This window comes from Aedes aegypti, chromosome 3 (genome assembly GCF_002204515.2).
Source record: "Aedes aegypti strain LVP_AGWG chromosome 3, AaegL5.0 Primary Assembly, whole genome shotgun sequence".
Taxonomy (NCBI): domain Eukaryota; kingdom Metazoa; phylum Arthropoda; class Insecta; order Diptera; family Culicidae; genus Aedes; species Aedes aegypti.
Window position 1 is genome coordinate 216035655 of NC_035109.1, and position 23095 is coordinate 216058749.

The window sequence follows — 23095 nt, forward strand, 5'->3', positions numbered from 1 at the left end:
CTATAAGTTGAACCTTTAACCGTTTCCTTATGTTTTTACCAAAATGAGTAGAGCAGTTCGTTGGGAGATTATTATAAATTATAAAGAAATCATGAGATAAAAAAAATCAAACTAGGAATGAAACATATAATTTAGCAGCATAGTTTCAGCATTTATTCGCTTCATTGGTAAATATACAAACTGCACTCACCAATGTCAAATATAACAGGTCCGGCTCTTAGTATGTGTTTGCTTGTATTAGTCACGAAAAAGATGTAAACAAAATGATCAGCTGATGGTGACGACAAGGATGCAAAAAATTTTGTTCGCAGCTTTCTCAACAAGACGTCATCTTCGGCTATTTCGTGACCTTTCGGCTTGCCGAAGTAGGCATTGCACAACCACCACTTCAAAGCTGATGTTATCACAAATACTAATTTGATGTTCGCCCACACCTCTAAATACCCCACATCGTGCACACACTGGCGTTATTCAATTTTAAACATAAATCTCGCTGTAGAAGAAGAAACTCATATAGATGGTCGAGAATCTCCCGTGGAAAATATCTCAGTTGTTTTTCTTTGAGATTCTAAGCTGCAAGTGCAAAACAACACTTACCTTTACATTTACCATGTTCATCGTCACAGATTGTTCAGAAAATAATTGATACCTTTACGATAGAACTTCGCCCACAAACTGTGAAAATACGGTCAACAAGCCAACTTCTCTCTGAATGTAAACATGGTTTATTTTTTCTTTTGTCAGGAATGAACATCAATTCTTAAGCCAGGCATGCTGTTCGGCTCAAGTAAAGTAAAAAATTCTGCCCAATAAATGGTCAAGAAATTTCCTACAGTGAGCTCCATTTGAATTGACATTTTTCTTCTCAACTGCGTATTGCGATCAAATAAAAATGCTTTTCTTGAGCATTTCTTGCAAGAAATATCCAACGCATCTAGATATGCCATTACTTTTCTGCTGAAGTGCATACTTCGCTTTATGGTCCACTTAAGAAGAAAATAAATATGATCGTTTTACAAATCTTCAAAACCAGTTTTTTTTTGCTCAAAATTTAGGCAATGTTCAAGAAAATCTATCATTGCATTATACTTGCTATGGATTGCGATGATAGATTCTTATAAGGATTTGAATTTGAACGAAAAAAATGGTTTTTCAGTTTTGATGATTGAATGATGGATTCTTGAGCCTTAATGTTTATTCATAGTGGGACAATATCGAACAATAAATGGACAACACTTGATAATGTAAGAATAACAAAAATGGTAATGCTTCCGTTGAATCATAATCAATACACCATACGTGGAACGTATTGGAAATAGCTAACAACAAGAATATTGGTTGTTGTATGGTTTGAACATTTCCAGATACATTAAATTTCTATGCGGGTACTACGCACCAAATCCGTTTTCTCATGCAAAGTTCTCAACTTCAGAAAGCTATATCCCCGCCGTTTCTCAACCTATTCGTTTTATTTTTTATGTGTCTAAAAATTTTATAACTATTGAAAAAAGATTGTGTCGATCCACAAATAAAATCATTTTTTTATATCTATTGAAAAAGTTGTTAAAAAATATTGATTCAAAAGTTACAAATAGGTTAAATTTTGACAAAAAAAAAAAAAAAAATGCACCAAGACAACATTTATATTGCTTTCTGATGTTGACTATTTTATTTGAGAAAACGGCTTTGGTGCGTTTAATATGTGCGATACTGTAGCTTTTTGATACGATTTATTGTCTATGTATTGTTTTGAATGGCAATATTGTACAATACACAAACAATTCAACTAAATGTATTTTACGATTATAATCAATGGGAAATATAAAGTAATCTTTATCTTGTATGGATTGTCCCAAAACTTACCGGATATTCGTGTCGATAGTAGAAGTAGCTTTCATATGGTATCCCAGATTTGTGTTCACAAAATTTTGTGGTTTTGCTTCGATTTATAGTAGGGTGCCGGTACCAATGGTTGTAATGTACCAGTAGATTGGACTATGGAATAACACGTACAGTTTTCGATAAAAACGGCATGTGTTATTTTTGGTGGATAGATCGCCTCTAGTTTAGCCGATTTGCCAAATTTCAGCTTTTTATTCTATCAAAAAGTCATATAAATAATTAAGTTAACGCAAAAAATTTGCTCCCTTGCACCAATAGTCGCCGTCGTGTTCCAGTAGTGGATCAACGGATGGAAGCAGTTTTTAAAATGGATGTATAAAAATGAAGAAAAGTCCCAGAGATGATCTTTATGCTTCATTCGAAAGATATTAATTGCTGTTCCGAGGGAAAAATGTAAAACCCATGTAAAATTTTACCATTTTGTTCAAAATTCCTTGTATCATTTCCGAACGTCTACTACTGGAACTCTAGCGCAACTACTGGAACACGTGTACCAATAGTGGCTCAAGCGATTTTATGTTAAAAAATTAGTTTTATCACTATTTTTATATTTTTCCCATATAGTAGAGGTTGAAATCTTTCTGTTGACGCCAAAAGATCTCTGTTAAGGCTTTTCGTTATTTTGTTATGATTTTTTAAAGCTTAGGTAGTCCTTTAATGGCACCGGCACCCTACCCTTAAAGCCGAACTTAAAATCAGTTTCTGTTGGGAAGTTTTCGGATTAATAAATTTGCGTAACAAATTATTGTCATTATTTATTTCACTTTGGAACCTATTATAAAACAATATATGTTATTGTACCTGGGCAATTTACATTCCAAATCCATATTCAAGGTATTAAGTTAAACGAAAAAAAAAAATAAAAAACATACATACAAATGATGATTTTTCTGCCGTAAAGTGGAGTCCACGAAAACATTATTTAATTCGATGTGCATGTATTTTCAAACAAGCCTAAAATAGTCCTAGTGCAAGTTCTTGAAAATCGATCGATCAAAAACACCAGCAGTCGAATTAAAAAAGGTGGCGAAGGAACTTCAACGGATATAAAGTGCAGGTTAGACTGATTTGCAAGTAGAGATAGTTTTAAGGCAAAGAGATGAGAAGAATTGTTGATTTGACGTGAACAAACATTCCGCTAATAACTAGTGGTTCAATGGTGACTTATATATTTCTACAAAATGTGATGGTATGGAAAATATGTTTTGCATAAAAAAGGAAGTATTGTAAGCCCTGATGAAACTTCGTTATCTTTAAAAATTGGCATTTATTTGTTGATTCTGGCGGATATTCTTACGTAGAATTTATTTTTCACTTAGAACTTTTTTGTTCAACTTAATTGCGATAAATAAAGTGATCATTAATAAATTAAGTTTCAGGTGTCCTGTTTGGCAGAAAATAATATAGTACCAGGAAATGTGAAATAATGTTGTTTAACGAAATAATAATTGGTTTTAATATTTAAATAGGAAATAAATGGGCAGTCAGTAGTTTCTGGGTTAATAGACATTGCCGCATAATCCCACAACATTTACTATTGTCGGTAAAACTAAACGATATCAAACGATTTTTCGTTCGATTTTTCTCAGAACCTATGCGAGATACCTAACTTTGGAAATAGTGCTTTCGATTCGCATGCGGATGCGCTTGATGCGCCTAACTTCCGAAGTAGGGTATTATGCATGGCGTGCAAAATTCTCGCGCCGGCGATCTTGTCTTGACGCTTGTAGATCGTCGCAGTTGCTTCAGATCGTTCTGGTGTCTTCTGCGCGATCATGCCTTGGACAATCAGGAATAATCGCGCAGAAGACAATAAAACTATTTGAAGTAGCTGCGACGATCTACAAGCATTTTAATAAGTTTTCAAGATCGCCGTCGCGATAAATAATCGCGCAATGCACAGTAGCTTGCATGGATACCGAGAAAAATCCATTTTAAGCGAACTGCATTCTCTAACGATTGATCGAACTTACAATATTCAAGGTTTTGTTCAAACTAAAATCAATATAAAAGATAATATGATACAGTTCACGAATACGACAGAAATATTTTTGCGAGTGATTCCAGTCGTATTTATTCAATCAAGTAGATTTCAAGTATATAAGGAAATTAACCAAACATGTAACTAAAAATGATTGCCATCAAGAAAAGCGTTAATTTAAGACAAAAAATAACTAGCAAGAAGATAGCTGAACAATACTTATATTTATAGAACACTCCAAGAGAATAATTCCTTCAAGCAAACTTTGGATGTTTTCCGACATCACGCAATACAATAAATACAGCCTGTTTTCCAAACTTTTCCTACTATCATCAAGATTACCTTACACAATTATGTGGCTTTTATTCTTATTACAACTTTATCATAACCAACAAAACAAGCACCGTATCTCGCCCATGTCTACCGCTGTTGCGTTTGCTGAATAAGAGTTTCCCATTTGGCTATCAGTTTGTGGGAAGATGGCGCTTCTTGAGGATCAAGGTCACATAGTTGCGCCAATGACATGGCCGGTCGCATGCCACGTTGCCGATTCTCGAACTGTGGCGATGGTGTTTCCCTGAAAATGAAGGTGGTGAAATCAGTAATTCAGTGATTAGAACTCGATTTTTACAGCACTACTCGTAATTATGCATTGAATATTAACAATTTTTTATCATAATAGGCTGTTCCACGGTGTACTATATTGATTGTACTGTATTAATTTTATATTAATTGTCAAACAGTCAAACCTCCATGAGTCGATATTAAAGGGATCATCGACTCATGGAACAGCTATTCTTTGGAAAGCTGTTTGAAGGGACCATCATAGTAACCATGATTTTATGTTTTTAGTATGGTTCTATCAGTCAGCGAAGCCAGTGAAACTCACGCCCATCGCTGCTGTAGGCAAAGAGCCTTGAAAATAGCAAAACACCCGTTGCTAAGGGCAACCCAAAATTACTGTAGAAAAATGTTCTATATAGGCTACTTGATGAGATTCACGATTTTAAACTACTGTAGTGAGAGAGCCACGTGATTTTCGCGAAATTCAAGCCTACTACTATTACCATTCCCAGCACTGAATGGAACATCGACTCATGGAGGGATGACTGTATATTAATTTTATTTTTTTATGTCGTGGACTGTTCTTCATTACGCCAATCCGGTATCAAACGAATTACTTTGAGTTACGTGATAAATCACAACTGTTTTTTTTTAAATGGATCACTGATTCACTGCATTAAAATAAACCATTTGTTGTTTGATGAAAATCATTGTGTGACCATATCAATATAACAATTCAGGATTCGAACGAATAGGATTCGATTGGAAGTTGGATCCACCGTGAACAAGAATATAGGTGATTGTGTTCTGATCACATATCAGGACGTACCTCGGGGAAAGACTAGAATGCGTCAGGGCTTCGCAAAGCTCTCCAATCGATTTAGTCGATCGTAGTTTCCGTGTTGAAGGGTACACATTCGTGTCGAAGTTATCGTCGTCGGAAATCTCTTCCGCGGAATCGCTAAAATTCAATAGAAATCAGTCAATGTGAGGTCAATTTAGGAAAGCTCAATCATTAAAACCTGTCGTAGTTCAGCTCCAGCAGATCGGACTGCGATGCCATGCGGTTCTGTTTGCGCAGTCGTTTCAGTTCGGATTCCCGATTTTTCAAATCACGTAGCTCTTTTTGGATCTTTTCCTCGACTGGGACGTAACCTCGTCGGATGGGTTTGCCGTTGGAATCGCGTTCGATTATTGGTGGCGTGGAGATGGCTGTAGGTGGTAGCATTATGTGGGTTCGACTCAGTTCTATTGGGGACTGTAAGCAAAAGAAAAATAGATCATTGAATTTGAATAAGATTTGAATTAGGGGCCCAGATAGCCGTAGCGGTAAACACGCAGCTATTCAGCATGACCATGCTGAGGGTCGTAAGTTCGAATCCCGCTGATCGAGGATCTTCTCGTAATGGAAATTTTCTCGATTCCCAGGGCATAGAGTATCTTCGTACCTGCCACACGATATACACATGCAAAAAATGGTCAATCGGCAAGAAGGAAGAAGAAGAAGAAGATTTGAATTTGATTTATATTGGATTGGATTTGGATTGGATTTGGATTTGAATTGGATTTGGATTGGTAAGCTTACCAGAGGGATATATCAGTGAGGAGGACATTTTGTTTTTATTATTTTGAAAAAGGAGGTCATTGAAATTTTGCCTGCCACATTTATAGGGTACCGGTACCAATGGTTGTAATGTACTAGTGGATTTGACTATGGAATAAAACGTATATTTTTCCATAAACACGAAGTGCGCTATTTTTGGTGGATAGATCACCTCTAGTTCAGTAGATATGCCAAATTTCGGCTTTTTATTTTATTAAAAAATGATATAAATAATACGGTTTCCGCAAAATAAATGCTCCCTTGCCCTAGCTTGCTGTCGTGTTCCAGTAAAAGATCATCTGATGGAAGCAGTTTTTAAAATAGATATAAAAAAAATTAAGAAATGTCGCTGAGATGATCTATATGCTCCATTCAAAATATTTGAGTTGCTGCTACGAGGGAAAAATGTTAAACCTATGCAGTGCCGGATTTGCGCGTTTGAAAAGTCGTTGATAAGTTCTACAAAATCAATCGATTTTAGAACATCGCTTTCGATATTCAGCAAGCAAAGTGAAATTAACCTTTCGTCAGTTATAGTTGTCCGTAGTTTATTTTTAATCAACGCTAATTTGCTGAAAGATCTTTCTCCGGAACAATTAGTAACCATTAAGCTTAAATATATCCGCAAAGCAATATATACGTTCGGAAACGTATCAGCAAGATCTTCATCGTACAATAAAACTGCCTGTTGAGATGATGTGAGACTCTTCCTTATCTTTGCGAACGCAGCAAATTGAACAATTTCATCCGCCAGCAGATTCGTTACAACATGGGGATATGCAGAAACCAGCTTCATTGATTCAACCCGTAACTCTGCTTCCGAAAGACAGATCAACAATAGCTTTAAAATTATCATACACCGTTCGGTACACTTTCCGTCTGTTTTTAATGCTTGTTGAAGTTGTTGAATGATGACACTGAACGTGAGGCGCTTAAAGTTTTCTTTACTGGATCCTTCAGATAGATTACGAGGTCGTCCTTTGGATGGTCTGTATTCTGCATTATTACAGAGTGCAATTGCGGATTGCTCCAAATCGTCGAAACGGCTTTGCTCTCATTGCAGAAACACATCTAGCGAATCATACAAATCAACCACCTTTTTCAAATCGACATGAACGCCCTGCATAGCCTTCTCCATTAAACATTTTGACAGTTAACAGCCGACTAAATTGGTTGAAAAATCGGTCGATTGTTGCACCGACGCTTATGGAAGTTTAACACAGCGATCAACTGACTAATCACCAGATTAAATCGGGTGGCCGACGAAATCTGGTGTTTAGTAGGTCAACTTGCTTGGATTTTACTTAAAATACCGATTTATCCACCTATTTAGTAGGATTACGCGGCCCACCCTATCAAATCGGGTGATATTCGGTTGATCCCTGTGTTAATCTTCCATAAGCGTCGGTGCAACAATCGACCGATTTTTCAACAAATTTAGTCGGCTGTTGAACTGTCAAATGTTTAATGGGGAATTGCTTGTCTCATTGAATCGTGATAGTATTTGACTCCAGATTTGAGTAAGTAACGCAGTTTCAAGGCGATCCATTCTTTCTCCAAGAGATCGAGCCTCGTATTTTGTTGTGGGGAACTGGTCTTTTGCTGGGAGGGAGGCACCGATATTACACACGAAATATGACACAAAGTTGCAGTCGAATTGCATGAAAACTCCAGCTCAAGGTACCTTGCTCCAGCTTGCCAACGACAATCAAAGCAGACTTGATGAAAATCGCTAGTTTTGTTTTGTCGTGTTCCTTCGATCGTTCTGGACAAAATTGGAAAAATGGCCAAAGTTTTCTGTGCATTTAACTTTCGTTTTTATTGGAAAAAGTAAAATAATGCGTATTTGAACACTTTATATTCAATCAGGATAAAAGATGCTATTGTGACATTACTTTTGAATAAGCATGAATAGCTTTTCAATCGATTTTTTGTCACATTTGATAAAATGCAAAAATACGTTATAATCAATTACGTGCTTTTATCATGTTTGTCCATTGTTTTAGATCTGGGCTCACAGTGACAGTTCGTGACAGCAAAATCTCGGCTCACCTTGACGTACATAAATTTCGTATTGGTTTCTCCCTCCCAGGTCTTTTGTATCTTCGATGTGCTTCAAAGCTTTTCTAATATAACTGTATCCTTCCCATAAAGCTTCTGCTGTATCGGCACGTGCAGACCAACGAGTATCAGAAAGGGACTTGATAGTAAGTTTCCTTTCGTTGTCTTTCTAATTATTTTCCAACTGAGTCCAGCGCCAAGTAGATGCAGAAAAGAACGTATACAGCTAGAGTAATCAACAGCATCTCTACAGCAAGATACAGCTGCATGGCCTACTAAATTTAACGAATGTGCTGTGCAAGGCACAAAAACAGCACTTGAGTTTCTCTCAAGAAGACGAGCCTGAATTCCTGAATACGGACCAGCCATGTTAGAAGCATTATCGTAAGATTGTCCGTGATGCCTTGTTTTTCAAAGTATTCCAACAAATTGGTAATAAGTCACCTGCATTATGGTAATTTGGCTGCAAAAATGTGAGAAATCTCTCCACCGGATGTCCAGAAACGACATATCGTAAAATTACTGTTAGCTGATCGGTGTGCGTCAAATCTGGCGTAGAATCCACAGGTACAGAGAAGTATTTGGCTGCCTTCAATTCCATCACAATATGATTTTGCACACGCTTTGCCATCAGCAACAACATTTCTTCATATAATGAAGACGACAAATATGATTCTCGTCCACTTCCAGGATTCCCAAAGTTCTGTAATTACCGTTGTGTTTAGAACCGATAATCTCGTCACTTCCTCTGAACGCCAAGCCTCTCTCCGCCAGAAAGGTGATAACTGCAGTAGTCCGGCGCAGAATTTCTCGCCAGTACTTCCGCTTTTCGTTTGTTTGTTTTTCTAGGTCTTTGTCAATGCGGCATGAATCCGAACATCGAAGATTGAAGTTCAGTACAGCTTCTCGATGATTTTGGCCTTGCTCATGTACTTTCATTTTTTCTTCTGCTTTCTTCCAATTATTGAACCCATCTTCTCTGGAAAATACATCTCGACCCGATGACATCAATGAGCAGTACAAACAATAAACAGACCCTAACGTAAAAAAATAATAAATGCAAGTTTTACATTTCAATTAGTAAGAATATCTTTGGATACACTGTAGATTAGCCATTTTCTCAAAATATGTTCGCCATTATCACGACTAGTGTAAAACATTTTTGCAAAAACGATGAATTTATGCCGCAGAACCATCCGCTGACGGATAGATTCGTCGTGACTCCGGATAGGAATCTGAATCATTTTTGTTCTGGATCAGCGCAAAAGATTTGCCCAATAAAGTTACTCGTTTATCTGTGATGGGGAACCAGTCAGCAGGATCACTAGATACTGATTCAATGAAGGATGTCGAATTCCCAGGTTCCATTTCATCAACACGTTCAATTAGCATCCCAGCGGTATCTTCGCTACAACTTTGCAGGTTCTGCTCTAATACCGTTGGGTCGTTACATGAGACAGCGTGGTTCTCAGGTAAACGGAGCTTTGAATCATGTTCGGATTTTGAACCTGCAGAGAAAAACTCCGAAAGACGAGGAGTTTTCGCGAGCACTGCTGCATCCTTGTCTGCCTTTTGCTTGGCAGTTTTCCTTTTCTGTGCACCTGAGAGTTGGATCGAACGAGGCATCGTTTGCAAGGAGCTAAAACAATATCTTTTGAAGGAAACATGCTGGTGAAGCTGGTGTTAGGTTTATAATCTTACAGACTATCTTACGCTTTCGATAATATTTGATGAATCGCCGTGTGGAACGGAGTTTTCTTTTAAAACCTATTTCAAACAAATAATGAATCGATTATTCTGAAGAAAAAACTGTTTGTTGACAAATAAACGAACTTATGGATTGTTTTCATGTTCATCGATAAACTGAAAGATGAACACACTGAAAAAAAAAACAGTCATATTTTCTTGAAAATATAAGACAATTGATTTGCACTAAATTAATTTTTAAGGAGATGATATTAATGTTGTGAAAGATACAAACATTAATGTTTCGTCTTATTCTTCAAGCTCATGTATTTTAAAACTATTAGTAAGTACTACAATGGTATTGAAACATTTTTTTTGAAGTTTAAAACTTCGATTTCACGGGGGCCCCCTTAGCGGGGGGCCCAGGGCAATTACCACCTCTGCCCCCGCCCCTAATTAGGGCCTGAACCTATGTAAAAATCAACTATTTTGTCTACAATTCTTTATGTCTTTCAAGAACGTCTACAACTGGAGTACTAGTGCAACTATAGGCCTCCACACTGTTTTGATTTTGTATGGGGTTTTGACGTTTACTGGCCTTGTTGTTTACTAATTTTATGTAAGTGCGAAAGAGAGAGATTGTTTTTTGTGCAGAGACCCATACTGTAACACATGTACCAACAGTGGGCCAAGCGATTTTATGCTCAAAAAATAAAAAAAAATCTTTTTTTTTATTTTCTCCATATACAGTAATGACCCGATTTTGTCAGCCCCGATTTAGTCTACCCCCGATTTTAGCACCTTTTTAGACCCTATTTTGTCTATCCCCGATTTTAGCACCCTTTTGACCCGATTTTGTCAGCCTTTAAAAAATACATTATTTTAATGTGGAAATATTAGGTACAACCATAATGTAAAAAGTCAGGTATGACATTGACCACGTCTATACGATAATCTAAAGTATGAATTCATTTTGAATCGCAGTTGTCACAGAACGCAGTTACGTTAGGGATCTTGTATATTATTATGGTTCATACAAAAATATAAAAAACGCTGTAAACAATAACAAAAACATTAAACAAAGTCTATAGGCGAGAATAAAAATAAAAAGTAGTCGAATTTTTTTTCCCGATTTTAGCTTTTTTCCAATTTTGTCAACCCTAAATGCAACATGGGGCTGACAAAATTGGGACATTACCGTAGTATAAATTGAAATCTTTCTGTTGAAGCCAAAAGATTTCTGCTTTTCGTTTTGAAGTTATAAATTCTTATTTTTTGAAACGTGTTTCTGCACTGGAAAAATCTTAATGGTTGATTCGGTTATGGTGGAAAGCCGCTTAAATAAATACCACTTTGATAATAACGAAACAAACCGAAACCAGCTTTTTTTTTGCTTAGCTAAATCAGCAGTTTTTTGCTGTAATACCAGTTTGGTTTGCTGAAATTTTCAGCAAAGTTGTTAATGGCTATTATGTATCGCGTTTTCAATACGCAATTGTTGCGCGATTCATAAATTCATAATAATGATAAATGCCCCCTGAAATGAGTGTGTCTTCTATTAAAGCCTGTCCACGTTAAATTTCGGACACCCAAATAATGGCAGCAAAAAAAAGTTACTCATAATTCAACAAAAACAATTGTTTATTTCAGAATAAAAGAGTTATATCTACAAAATAAACAGTTGACAAGGATGTTAATCCTTCTTTCTGTAAAATTCTCGAACTTTCTGTGGTACACCCGCCATCCGTGTCCGAAATTTATCGTGGATAGGCTTTAAATTGCAAAAAATGTTGTACGCAGAATTCGTTTGCAACACTCATCATACGAGGCTTTCTGTAAAAATCATCATTCTGGCATAAACTACTTTTGTTTAATTTTATGATTTTTTTCTAACAAGAATCTTTAATTTTATTAAATAATAGACTTGTTTTTGATATGTAGAAGCTTAAAGAATTAATCTGTATATCATAATGTTTATAAGAAACACAAATCTTTGAAAAACGATTTCTATAGGAAGGGACTCCCAATATAACATAGTTGTAATATAGGGGGGGATCCCCCAGTAGACTGGCCCTTAAACAAAAAAGTTGGCTACTACCCAGCTAAGTTGAAGGAATACTAAGCAATATTGCAAATCTACTTCAGATAGTTAAAACACCAACTTTATCAATTTTAATCATCATACAACCTTCTACAATATTGTTTGCTATAGTATCAAGTAGTGTTTTTGACATTCTGGGTTCAATTGAACGCGATCAACAATTTTCCTGACTCAAACAGGAGATGATGTGCTGTTTCCTATATGTTGAAGCTAAAAATCCCATATTAACTTCAATTCAATTGCGCCAGCTCATGGAACGACCAAATGAGCTGAAACTTTCAGGAAGTCTTCCTCTAACCGTAAAGAATAATCCTGGCGGGTGCCCCGTGGGATTATACAACTTTATTTTTCTCCCATACTAAGGTGGGCCAGTCTAATCCCCCAGTAACGGACATTTAAGCCACTGAATTCACAATTAAAAAATAAATAAGTTATGTGATCCAGTTACCCAATAATGATAAATATTATCATTTTTGTAGAGTAAAAAATTAACACTTGCACACTTACAAGAACAAGTTTTACTTAGTTCGCAAGATGTCCATCGAAATCCTTTTTCACACATGACAAAAAATAACACATTTTACGACGTTATTCTGAATGTTCATTCTTATTATTTTTATTGCATGCTTTATACCATGATCGACGGAATCCTTGAAACATGGATGTATTTTGAGACACTGGTGCAACATTTACAAAAATATCATATAACAAATCAAGCTGTCCGAAACTGGGACATAAAATTGTAGTTTTACCACGGTATACACAACAAGGTAGGCTATTCCCACGTGTAAACAACGATTTTCAATAAAAACATGTGTCGTCATTCCTATCGCCACGCATGGGGCTAGAAGGATAGTAAAAGAGAGCAGGCTTTGCTTTCTCTTGTACTCGTTCGAGATTGCGATAGGAATGACGTCACTACCAAACGTCAGTTTTCGGAATATAATACCTTGTTTCTTTTTATCGTGAGTTTTACCATATTCAGTTCGAATATAGTACATAGGAGAGCTGTAGTAGGCCTTGACAAGGCAAGAAGCTGTTTTTTCTGCGTCTGACAGTTTTTCCTCGTTTCAGGAGAGATTTTTTTAAGGATTTCAAGAAAAGTCGAATTTGGATCGTTCAATTCTCGATGGAAAGTGGCTGTGCAATTTTGAGGCGCTTGAGGCTTCCGTGACGTCCGTTGTGTGATTTCCAGGAGATTTATTCAAGATTTCTGATACCTACGTTACTGAGACGATTTTCTGCGGAATTCTAATTGGCGGATTTGCAGTTAACGTCGATTACATCAAATCAATCTTCAAACTGGATTAAAGCGATGAGTTCGTTTCATGCTTGTGAAAACACACATTTATATCGTGGAAATGTTTCATTTAATTGTTAAAAAATTATGGATGGTTCGTCACTTCAAGTGTCGGCATAAGCCTTTGTTCCTGTTTTATAAAACAAAATTGATCTACACGTACATATTATTTTATTTATTTGGCGCAATTACTAAAAAATAACCTTTGGATAGTTCGACATTAAAATTGTCGACGCACTGATAGATATTTTATTTTAGTTCGAGGCTACATGAATCGCATCACTTACCAAGGTGAATCCTGATCATGTAGCTTTTGATCCCTCCCACTAACAGAACTCCTTCCTGTGAAAACCATGGAGATGCAGAGGTGATCTCGGTCTCTAGTAGCAATGGATGTCACACCAACATTCCTTCCCTTCCCCCGATGACCGCAAGGACGTGGCCGGCGCCGTTATTGACATTAATGAGCTTGGAGTCCTCGAAATTGTACATTGAAGATGGTATGCTACTCCCAAGCTACATCTGTTGGTTCCCTGCACAATTTTGATTATTCCAGTCAATCACGGAGTAGCAACTACGAATTGTACGGTCATCAATACTTATGCTTACTTACTTACTTATTCAGTTCGAATATAGTACATAATACATTTATACTTTCAAACTATGGTGATGAACTCGTATACTACAGGTGACAGACGACGGATAATACTTTGTAATCCACATTAATTAATTAATTTATTAATTTATTTCCATACCAATACATGTAGAGTAAGGTTATTACCTTTTTTTAATTCTTCACACCGCTCATTCGATTCAAGATCAAAATCTGAGTGTCCTCCTAACATTTGAGCTCATTTAGATGAAAATTGGAGCATATTATCCCTTCCTTCCACTTTTCCGGTGGCTGTTATTTCCCAGATTGTGCCTATCAGCCGGAGCAGACAAATGGCCAGCCTCTCCGGGCCCATCTTGATGAGTTCAGTTCCGATATCAGCAGCTTTATTGTTCTTGCTGGTGTATGGCATCCTTAACCTCCCTCAAAGTGGGGGCTGGTTGGTTTCCATCACGCGCAGTACTGACGAAGGCATTTCCTCCGTTGTCTCGACTTTCATTGCCTGTGCTCTCAGCGCCATTCAGGTGTTCGTCATAGTGCTGCGTCTACCTTTCGATCACCTCACGTTCGTCCGTCAAGATGCTTCCATCCTTATCCCTGTACATCTCGACTCGCGGCAAGAACCCGTTGTGGGATGCGTTGAGCTTCTGATAGAACTTATGTGTTTCTTGAAACCGGCACAGCTGTTCCATCTCCTAGCACTCCTTCTCCCGTATCCGACTCCCGAAAGAGGCGGGTCTGCCCTTACCGTTCTACCGGGTCCCTTGTTACAGCATGACCGCCCGCGCTTCTCCTCCAGAATCTGCATACATTCCTCGTCGAACCAATCGTTCCATCGACTCCATCCCACGTACCCGACGTTGCTCTCAGCTGCCTTATTGATGGCTGCTTTCACTGTTCTCCAGTAGTCCTCATGAGGGGCTTCATCCAGCCTACCCTCTTACAGTAATACAGCCTCGAGGTGCTGCGCGTATACAATTGCGACATCCGGTTTGCTTAAGCCGCTCTAGGCCATACTAGGGCGGCCATCGGTACCGTACGCTGTTAACGACGGAGACTTTTGGGCGCACCAGATAGTCGATGTTAGCGCCACGATAGGTCCTGAAGTTGATAATGTCGGAGCAGTGCCGTCCATCAATCAGAACGTGGTCGATTTGTGATTCTATCTGCTGTGGTGATCTCCAAGTGTATCGGTATGAAAGGCTGTGCAGGAATTAGGTGCTACAAATGACCTGCATTAATAATTAGGTTTAAATTAAAGGCATTATGTCAATTTAGTATCGCCTTGCCATCTTTTTTTTTTTTTTAAATCATGATTTCTCAATTTTCCAACGATGTCCGGTATTGGATGCTGTCTGGTATTGGGGGATCTCTCCATACATAGCGCGTTGCATACCTCTAGGCGTTTAACATTATATGGTTACTTTGATTACAAAAAATGCCCCAATTTGTAGAAGTTCTTTGTGCTGAGAGATTTGAGGCCGAATTCAAGCTCTACTATGATGGTATACCATATAATATTTCACTATGATCCGGAACGACTCCATATCGTTACGAAACTATACATCATATTAAATCGATCGAGTGACTAGAAACAAGTTTTATCTATTTTTCTTTCAAGTAATGTCACCTTTTCTAATTACAGACAGTTCACATTAATACAGAACTATCTAAAATGGAATGACAGTTATTTTAAACAAATCTCTGAACAGAATTGATGTAAAATGGTGTAAGGTAAAAGCACCGGTTTCGGCCATAGCGCCAATAATAGCCATAGTGAATTGAACACCGTTTAAATGAGCAAACGAGCATGAAACATTTTATGTTAAGTCGAGCACATTGACATAACAGATCTACATCTAGGGGCAAGACACTGCCTAATACTGTCACTAATACTTGGTAATAAATATTATATTTCTAATCTTCACCAAAAACTGGTGCTGATCTAGTGTAGTATGTCATGACTTCATTTCAAATTTCAAGACGTCAACCAAATTAAAAAAAATCAAACGCGGTAATCCAAACACTCAAATACGGTACGTTCTGAGTCCTCTTATTTTTTTTACCAATTCTTCAAATCTGTTTATAGTAATATTATTTCAGCAAAAAAAATTGGAAACATTCATGTACCATGAGAATTCCTGAATTCCTAAGATGTGCCAGCGTTTTGTTGATAGCCAAGTTGAGATGAATGTCGATTGTTAAGGATTGTCTAGAACTATATTGTCGATTGTCTGGCAATTGTAGACAAATAAATAATTGTTTCTATAAATAAAATAAACATCATTATTTATTATGGTCAATGATTATTGAATAGAATAAATTGCAATATTAGAGAAGTTGGAGTTCTATGTTGGAGTGTTTCGAAGGGCCTATTCACAAATTTCATGACGCTGAACGGGTTGGGTGGATTTCCCTAACATGTTACATACAAATTTGGAAAATATTCATACACTATGCATTACAATAGGGTGGGTGAGCGTCAAAAATGGTCATTTTATGAAATTTGTAGAACCTAAGTTAAGTATTTTAACTGAATGCACTAACAAAATGCAGATAAATTCTTGACAGATTTGTTTTTCAGTTTTTAAAAACCTACAGCGAATATGAAGATCAGTAGGATTTTAGTTTTCGACTAATTGTTTCATTGAAATACAGTAATTTCTCGATTATATCACGGATCCAAAATTTTTTGGAGTGATATACCCAAGCGTGATATAATGAAAATGTTTTTTCTTCCATATATTTTTCATCAAAATTTGAGCTTTATTTTGTGGAAATTGAGCGAATTAAATGAAAAACACGAGAGAGATGGATCAAATAGATATATGTTGATTGATTAGAGTTATTTTTCGTTGTAAAATGTATGAAATTCAAACAATTAATATGGCGTGATAAAATCGAACATAAAACTGTGTTAAAATCGAGAGTGATATAATGAAGCGATATTAAAACGAGTAGTGATATAATCGAGAAAGTACTGTATTGCAGCAAACCTTAGTTTTACTCTAACAGTTCACTTCAAATAGGGCGGCTGGTAGCCCCTAGATTAGGGTCTTCATGTACGCGATTGAATCATGTATATCGAAGCTCTTCGAAAACATCGGGAAGAAAAAGAACGCCCTATATGGAACGATTTCCGTATCTAAAGTTTGATTTGAACTGTCAATGTTTCACTTTGCTCCAGAGTTGCACAATATCAGTCATATCAGCTGATGGCTGATGGACTAAAACTATCAATATCAGTGGCGAACTATCAATATCACTTTGATCTGACAACCAACAGCGGTGATGCGACATCACACTCTAGATCACAATCACTGCAAAATGAGTGATCACGTGGTAATTATCTATGGTATTAATATTTTTCAGTGACCAATACACAGTTTCAATCCTTCTGCGGCACTATCAAGAATATCGTACTGATAAACTGCTATTTTATTTGCTTAATTTAAGGCTAAACTTGACCCATCAGTGATTTCCATAGTCTATCGCCATCAATGCACTGGTGATGGAGTAGACAGCATGATGTTGATGTGGTATGGAATGATCCGAATTGTATCGTAGTCGACCTGTACAGTAGAAGCTGTTGTCAAACAGCAACAATTATACGGAAATGGGGATTTCTTCCAAAATTATGAACTCAATCCGATACGTAGAGTCTTTGGGATACTGAGAGTTATAATTTTCCTGCGAATTCATTCACAATAAGCTAGTATTAGATATACAATTTTGATTCATACTATAGATTTAAGTTTGCATGATATTTTGCATGACTCTTAGATTTGAATTGTATATATATGTAGGTTTGTGTAATTCTCTTTCTTGAGTGCATTTAATTCTGTGCGATGTTTTAGTTATAGATGTGAGTTTACTTAACATTAAATTTATGATCATCTTGTACTCACGTTTAGTTTCCCTTAGTATGCCTGTGATTTCCTTAAGGTTGCAATGCGATAAACTAGAGCTGTAAACGTAGTTAATTAGCTTTACGAAGAAACTCTATTTGTTTAATTCCACTTACCAATCGTGATTGCTAATAATAATGGGATTTTTACGTAGGAGGTTAAGTGGGGTATCAAATTCACGATAATTCACTATAAGGATAGATCAAATGTAAGGCATGATTGCATGGCACAATAAATTATAGTTTTAACTTACGGTATAGGCAAAAATTAACTAATTATTAATTGTTTTATGTAGTATTTTAAGAGAAAATAGTTTGAGGAATCCAGAACACGTTTATCCAGTAGAATGACAATCCGTAGATGTTTTTCTCATACCTACTCATCTGCATTGGCAGTTTGCTCACGCTGTCATCTCCCGTTCTCTCAGTGTGACCAATTTGCTAGAGGGCTCGCTCTGGACAGTAGAGATGCGTGCTGCCTGAATAGGGTAAGCAACAGTCCCCCGGGGTATGGCAACCTATTACAAGTTGACTTACTCTCCATCGCGTCGCACGTCCAGAACCGCCAATTTAGTTACCGGTCTTTTGTATACTCCGTTTGCTGTCTTGACTGTAGCTGACCTGATGCGGCCATCCTTGCTGACGTGGGTAGCAATGATCCTACCCTTTGGCCAGCAGTTTCGTGGTAAACTAGGGTCTACAATGATGACGACGTCATTCAAACTGATCGGTTTAGTGTCCACGTACCATTTGGTTCGACGAGTTATCTCCGGAAGATATTCAGATAACCACCGTTTCCAAAATTGTCCTGCTAAAGCCTGTGACATCCGCCAGTTCTGTTTCAGAAATGCTCCACTATCGTTCAACGGTACCAAAGGTTTAACGCCATTAGAAGACCCCAGTAGAAAGTGATTGGGTGTGAGGGCCGGGGATTCGTCGTCGTCGATTGGAACGTGAGTTAAAGGGCGCGAATTCAAGGTATTTTCAACTTCCGTTAGCGTATTCCGTAAAACCTCTTCTGATGGTGTTCTAGTCGGGCAAATTGCCATCAGATTCCTCTTTAAACTACGAATAAGACGTTCCCAACTGCCACCCATGTGGGGTGACAAAGGAGGGTTGAAAGTCCAATCTGTCTCTGCACTCACAAATTCCTTGAATACTTGATCGTCCGAAGTCATTTGTTGCAATTTGTCAAGTATGCGACTGGCTCCGATGAAGTTGGTCCCACGATCACTTCGAATGGTTCTCGGAGTTCCACGTCTTGAGATAAAATTTCGCACTGCGATTATACATGAGTCGGTGCTCAAGGAGTTCGCCAACTCCACATGTACTGCTCGTGTCGTTAGGCAAATAGCAATCATTCCCCATCTCTTTTCTCTTCTTCTCCCAATAACTACCTCCATGGGACCAAAGAAATCAATTCCTACGTGTGTAAATGGGCGTGAATAGGCTGCAAGCCTTTCCGGTGGAAGATCCGCCATCATTGGAGGTAGTGGAACAGATTTTTCATTCATGCATCTTTGACATTTCGTTCGTATGGTTCTGTAGCGACTGCGAAGGCGCGGTATTACGAATTTCTGACGTAATTCATTTATTATGGCTTCGTGGTTTTGGTGATTAACTTTTCTATGATAGTGGGTTATTAGCAAGGTGGTTACAGGGTGATCTTTCGGCAGGATAATGGGTTTTTTTTGTTTCTTCGGTAATATACTGACAAGCTGATAAGCGACTTCGCATACGCAAAACACCATCGTTGTCCATCCACGGTGATAATTTGTGCAGTCGGCTGCTTTTTGGAAGAGGGTTTGTTTGAGCTTGGTCGCGGTTTTTTGATAGTAACACTATTTCGTCACTATACTCCCCGTATTGAGCTTGTCGGAACAGAAGACTCTCCGACTGTTGAAGTTCTCTCATGGTTAGCGGTCCGGAGATTGTAGGCTGTTTACTCGCTTTTAAACGGCAATTGGTTACAAATCGGTAAACCAAACCAACCACGTTGTTGAGTCGCTTCCAGCTTGAGAAGCGAGATGCATCGACCAGAGTTGGGCGTATCTCATGATGAGCAAGAAAGCAAGGCCGTAGTTCATTGTTCGTATTTGACTTTTTTGTAGGAGTGGTAGGCCATTCTGATTCACCAAGGCGCAAGAAAGCAGGTCCGGTGAACCACCGTGATTCTGAAGATAAATCAGGTTGAGCTTCCCATTTAGTGCCATCGTCTGCTACATTTTGCTTCGATGGTACCCATCGCCAATCCTTTGATTCCGAAATGTCAAGAATCTCGCTGACCCGAAATGCGACGAAGGTGCTGTATCTTCGATGGTCGGAGTTTATCCAGCTGAGGACATCGCGAGAATCGGTCCAGAAGAATCGCTGATCAATCAAATAAGAAAGAGATTCCGAAACAGATTGCGCAAGTCTAACTCCAACTAGTGCGGCCTGAAGTTCTAATCTGGGAATCGAATGGAACTTTAAGGGAGCAACTCTTGTTTTTGCTGCTGCGAGTGTACATACAACAGCATCTTTATGTACAAATCGGAGAAATATCAATGCAGCCATTCCATTCTCGCTTGCATCCACGAACGTGTGCAGTTGTATTGTACAGGGGCGATTGTGGGTCGACGACTGGAACCATCGAGGAATCTTAACCGCTTCTACCTTTGGTAGTACCTTAAGCCATCTGCACCACTTTTCATAGAGTGTATCATCCACTTGCTCATCCCATTGGATACCGGATCGCCAAACATCTTGCAGGAGTACTTTCAAATACATGAGGAAGTTTGAAATAAGCCCAAGGGGATCAAAAATGGACATAAGGATCTGCAGCATTTGGCGTTTTGTGGGACGCAGCTTGCCCGTGAGGAGATCAGGTTCATAACGGTTCCATTTGATTTTGTAGGTGAATTCGTCCGATGCAGTACACCACCACATTCCTAATACCTTCTCGGTAGCCATCGGGCTCACGGACAAGTCCAAACTTCTTTCATTCGTGCTATCTTCATGTAAGGCAGACAACACCTGATCTGAATTGCTCACCCAATTTCGTATCTCAAAGCCACCTGCGTAGTGTATTTGACGAATCTCCCGAGCTAACCGAATAGCTTGAATTGGCGTTTCAGTGCTGAACATCGCATCATCGACGTAGTGCTTACGTTTGATAATATCTACCGCTTCGGGATAATCCACAGCAAATCGATCAGCATTAATGTTTTTAACATATTGCGCACATGCTGGCGAACAGCTAGCCCCAAATGTCATGACATTCATAACATAGGTTTGGATTTCGTTGCTCTCGTCTCTCCATAAAAACCGCTGGCTTTGTTGGTCCTCCTTCCGAATTAGCACCTGGTGAAACATCTCTCTTATATCTCCAGTTACACCAACAGCATGTTCGCGGAACTGAAGCAATATAGCAAACAACGAACACAGCTGATCGGGACCTGTTATGAGTGCCGAGTTGAGAGAAGCTCCAAAGCTCTTCGCCGCCCCGTCCCACACGATACGGATTTTTCCTGGTTTATTTGGGTTATAGACAGGAAAAACGGGTAAATACCAAGTACACTGGTAGTCCTGCTTCAGCTCGAGGGGTTGAAGTTTCCGGATATAGCCTTTTTGCAAATATTCGTCCATTTTCTGCTTCAGTGTGGATGCCAGCTCCAAATCCTTTTCCATTCGTTTCTCGAGACAGAAGAACCTTCGTAGGGCCATTTCCTTGCTATCGGGAAGACGTGTTCTGTCGTAGCGCCAAAGCAGTCCAGTTTCATACTGATTTCCGACGAACTTGGTACGTTCTTCGAGGAGAGATAGCGCACGTTGATTTTCGGTCGAGAGTAGTTCCTTACCGCTCCTTGAGATCCCAAGGCTGTCTATGGCAAAATATGCCTTGACCGCTTCATGCAAACTTTCATCCGAATGCGAAACACTTTCGCAAATATGGAACGAACACTGCACAATACTTGACTCATTGTTATCGCTACATCCTCCATAGATGGTCCAGCCTAAACGAGTCTTGACTGCAATGGGTTGTTCCAGACTTCCTTCCTTGCATTTTAGTACGAGACCAATTGGAGCATGCTTTGATCCTATCAGAATTCGAGGGCGGACATTGGAATAGGATTCTATAGGCAAATTTCGACAATGAGGATATTGTTGAATCATCTGGTCCATGTCGAGTGACTGATGGGGCAACATTAACTCCTTGACTGTGCGCACTCCATTTAATTGGTACTCCTTGGCATTGCTATACGTTCCTTTGATGCACAGATCCACCATTCGTGAGGTTTTTTCACAGCGCTCGGTACCACCAGTCCAACGAAGGCCTAGTGGGTTGATGGGACCGGTAAGGTTCAGTTGATCGGCTAGTTCTTGGTCCAATAATGTCATCGCTGATCCTTCATCCAAAAAGGCATATGTTCGAATGAATCCATTTTTTCCATGCAAAACTACCGGCAGATATCGAAAAAGAACGGTGTTGGTAGCGGACTGGTGCGTAATACAATTTTGCGTGCGTTCATGGCCTGTTTGAGGTGCTACAGATGTGGCTTGTGTTGATGAAGTTGTCTGATTAGCCTGGTAGAGTTTTTTGTCGTTATGAAGAACTTCGTGGTGGTAGTATGGACACCCATTTTTACCGCATGGTTTTGCATCACACTTTCCTACGTGACGTCGAAGACATGTACGACACACGCTAAGCTCCCTTATGATCGACCATTTGGAGTCACGCGATAGCCCCAGGAATTTTTTACAAACAGCTATGGTACTGCAGCTTCCCTTACAAAACAAGCAGCTTCGATAATCGGTTGATGTACACTCTGCTGGTTCTTCACTTGGGGTCGATTGCGTGTGGAGAAACATGTTGGATTTCTTCGTTGGACGAGAATCGACTGTTAGTGATCTGAAGTCCTGGACCAGAGGTGGAATCGATAGAGTACTAGCGGCCTCAGCGAGTGAGTAAAGCCAATTACCAAAGGTCGCCATATTGGCTCTCGGTATAGTCTGACGGTAACGGGCCCAGTCCAGTCGGATCGTTGGAGGTAGTTTACTGATCAGTTGGTGAAGGAGCGAAACATTATACATATAGTCGTCTAACCCACATGCATCAACGGTAGCGCAGAAATTTTGTACATTTACTGCCAAATCAACTAAAGCTTCGAGTTTATCTTCTTTCACCGGTGGAATCATATTGATTTTAGAAATTAATGAGTGCACTATTGCCTCAGGCTGACCAAAGAGCAATTTAAGTGTGTTGATCACACCAGGTACATTAGATGGATGCATCAGTCGACTCTTTACTGACTCATAAGCCTTACCCTTGAGACTTCTTTGCAGTCGTATAACGTTCTCCTCATTTGAATATCCACACATAGCGGTCGAGCTGTTG

The 23095-nt window shown here is 38.7% G+C and overlaps 1 protein-coding gene across 13 annotated transcripts in view; it reads right to left on the minus strand.

Annotated features, from left to right (window-relative positions):
• Window positions 1-2644: 2644 nt before the first annotated feature.
• The window catches only part of LOC5570053, a 151901-nt gene continuing 131450 nt past the window's right edge, over window positions 2645-23095 (minus strand). For 12 of the 13 annotated variants that reach the window (XM_021852171.1, XM_021852170.1, XM_021852166.1 and 9 more), the window contains 3 exons: window positions 5470-5705; window positions 5277-5408; window positions 2645-4460 (listed from right to left, as the gene is read on the minus strand). In XM_021852171.1, the coding sequence (XP_021707863.1) occupies window positions 4304-4460; window positions 5277-5408; window positions 5470-5705 (525 nt within the window). In that variant the 3' untranslated portion in view covers window positions 2645-4303. The remainder of the gene's footprint in view (window positions 4461-5276; window positions 5409-5469; window positions 5706-23095) is intronic. The other variant, XM_021852172.1, reaches the window with a different exon arrangement.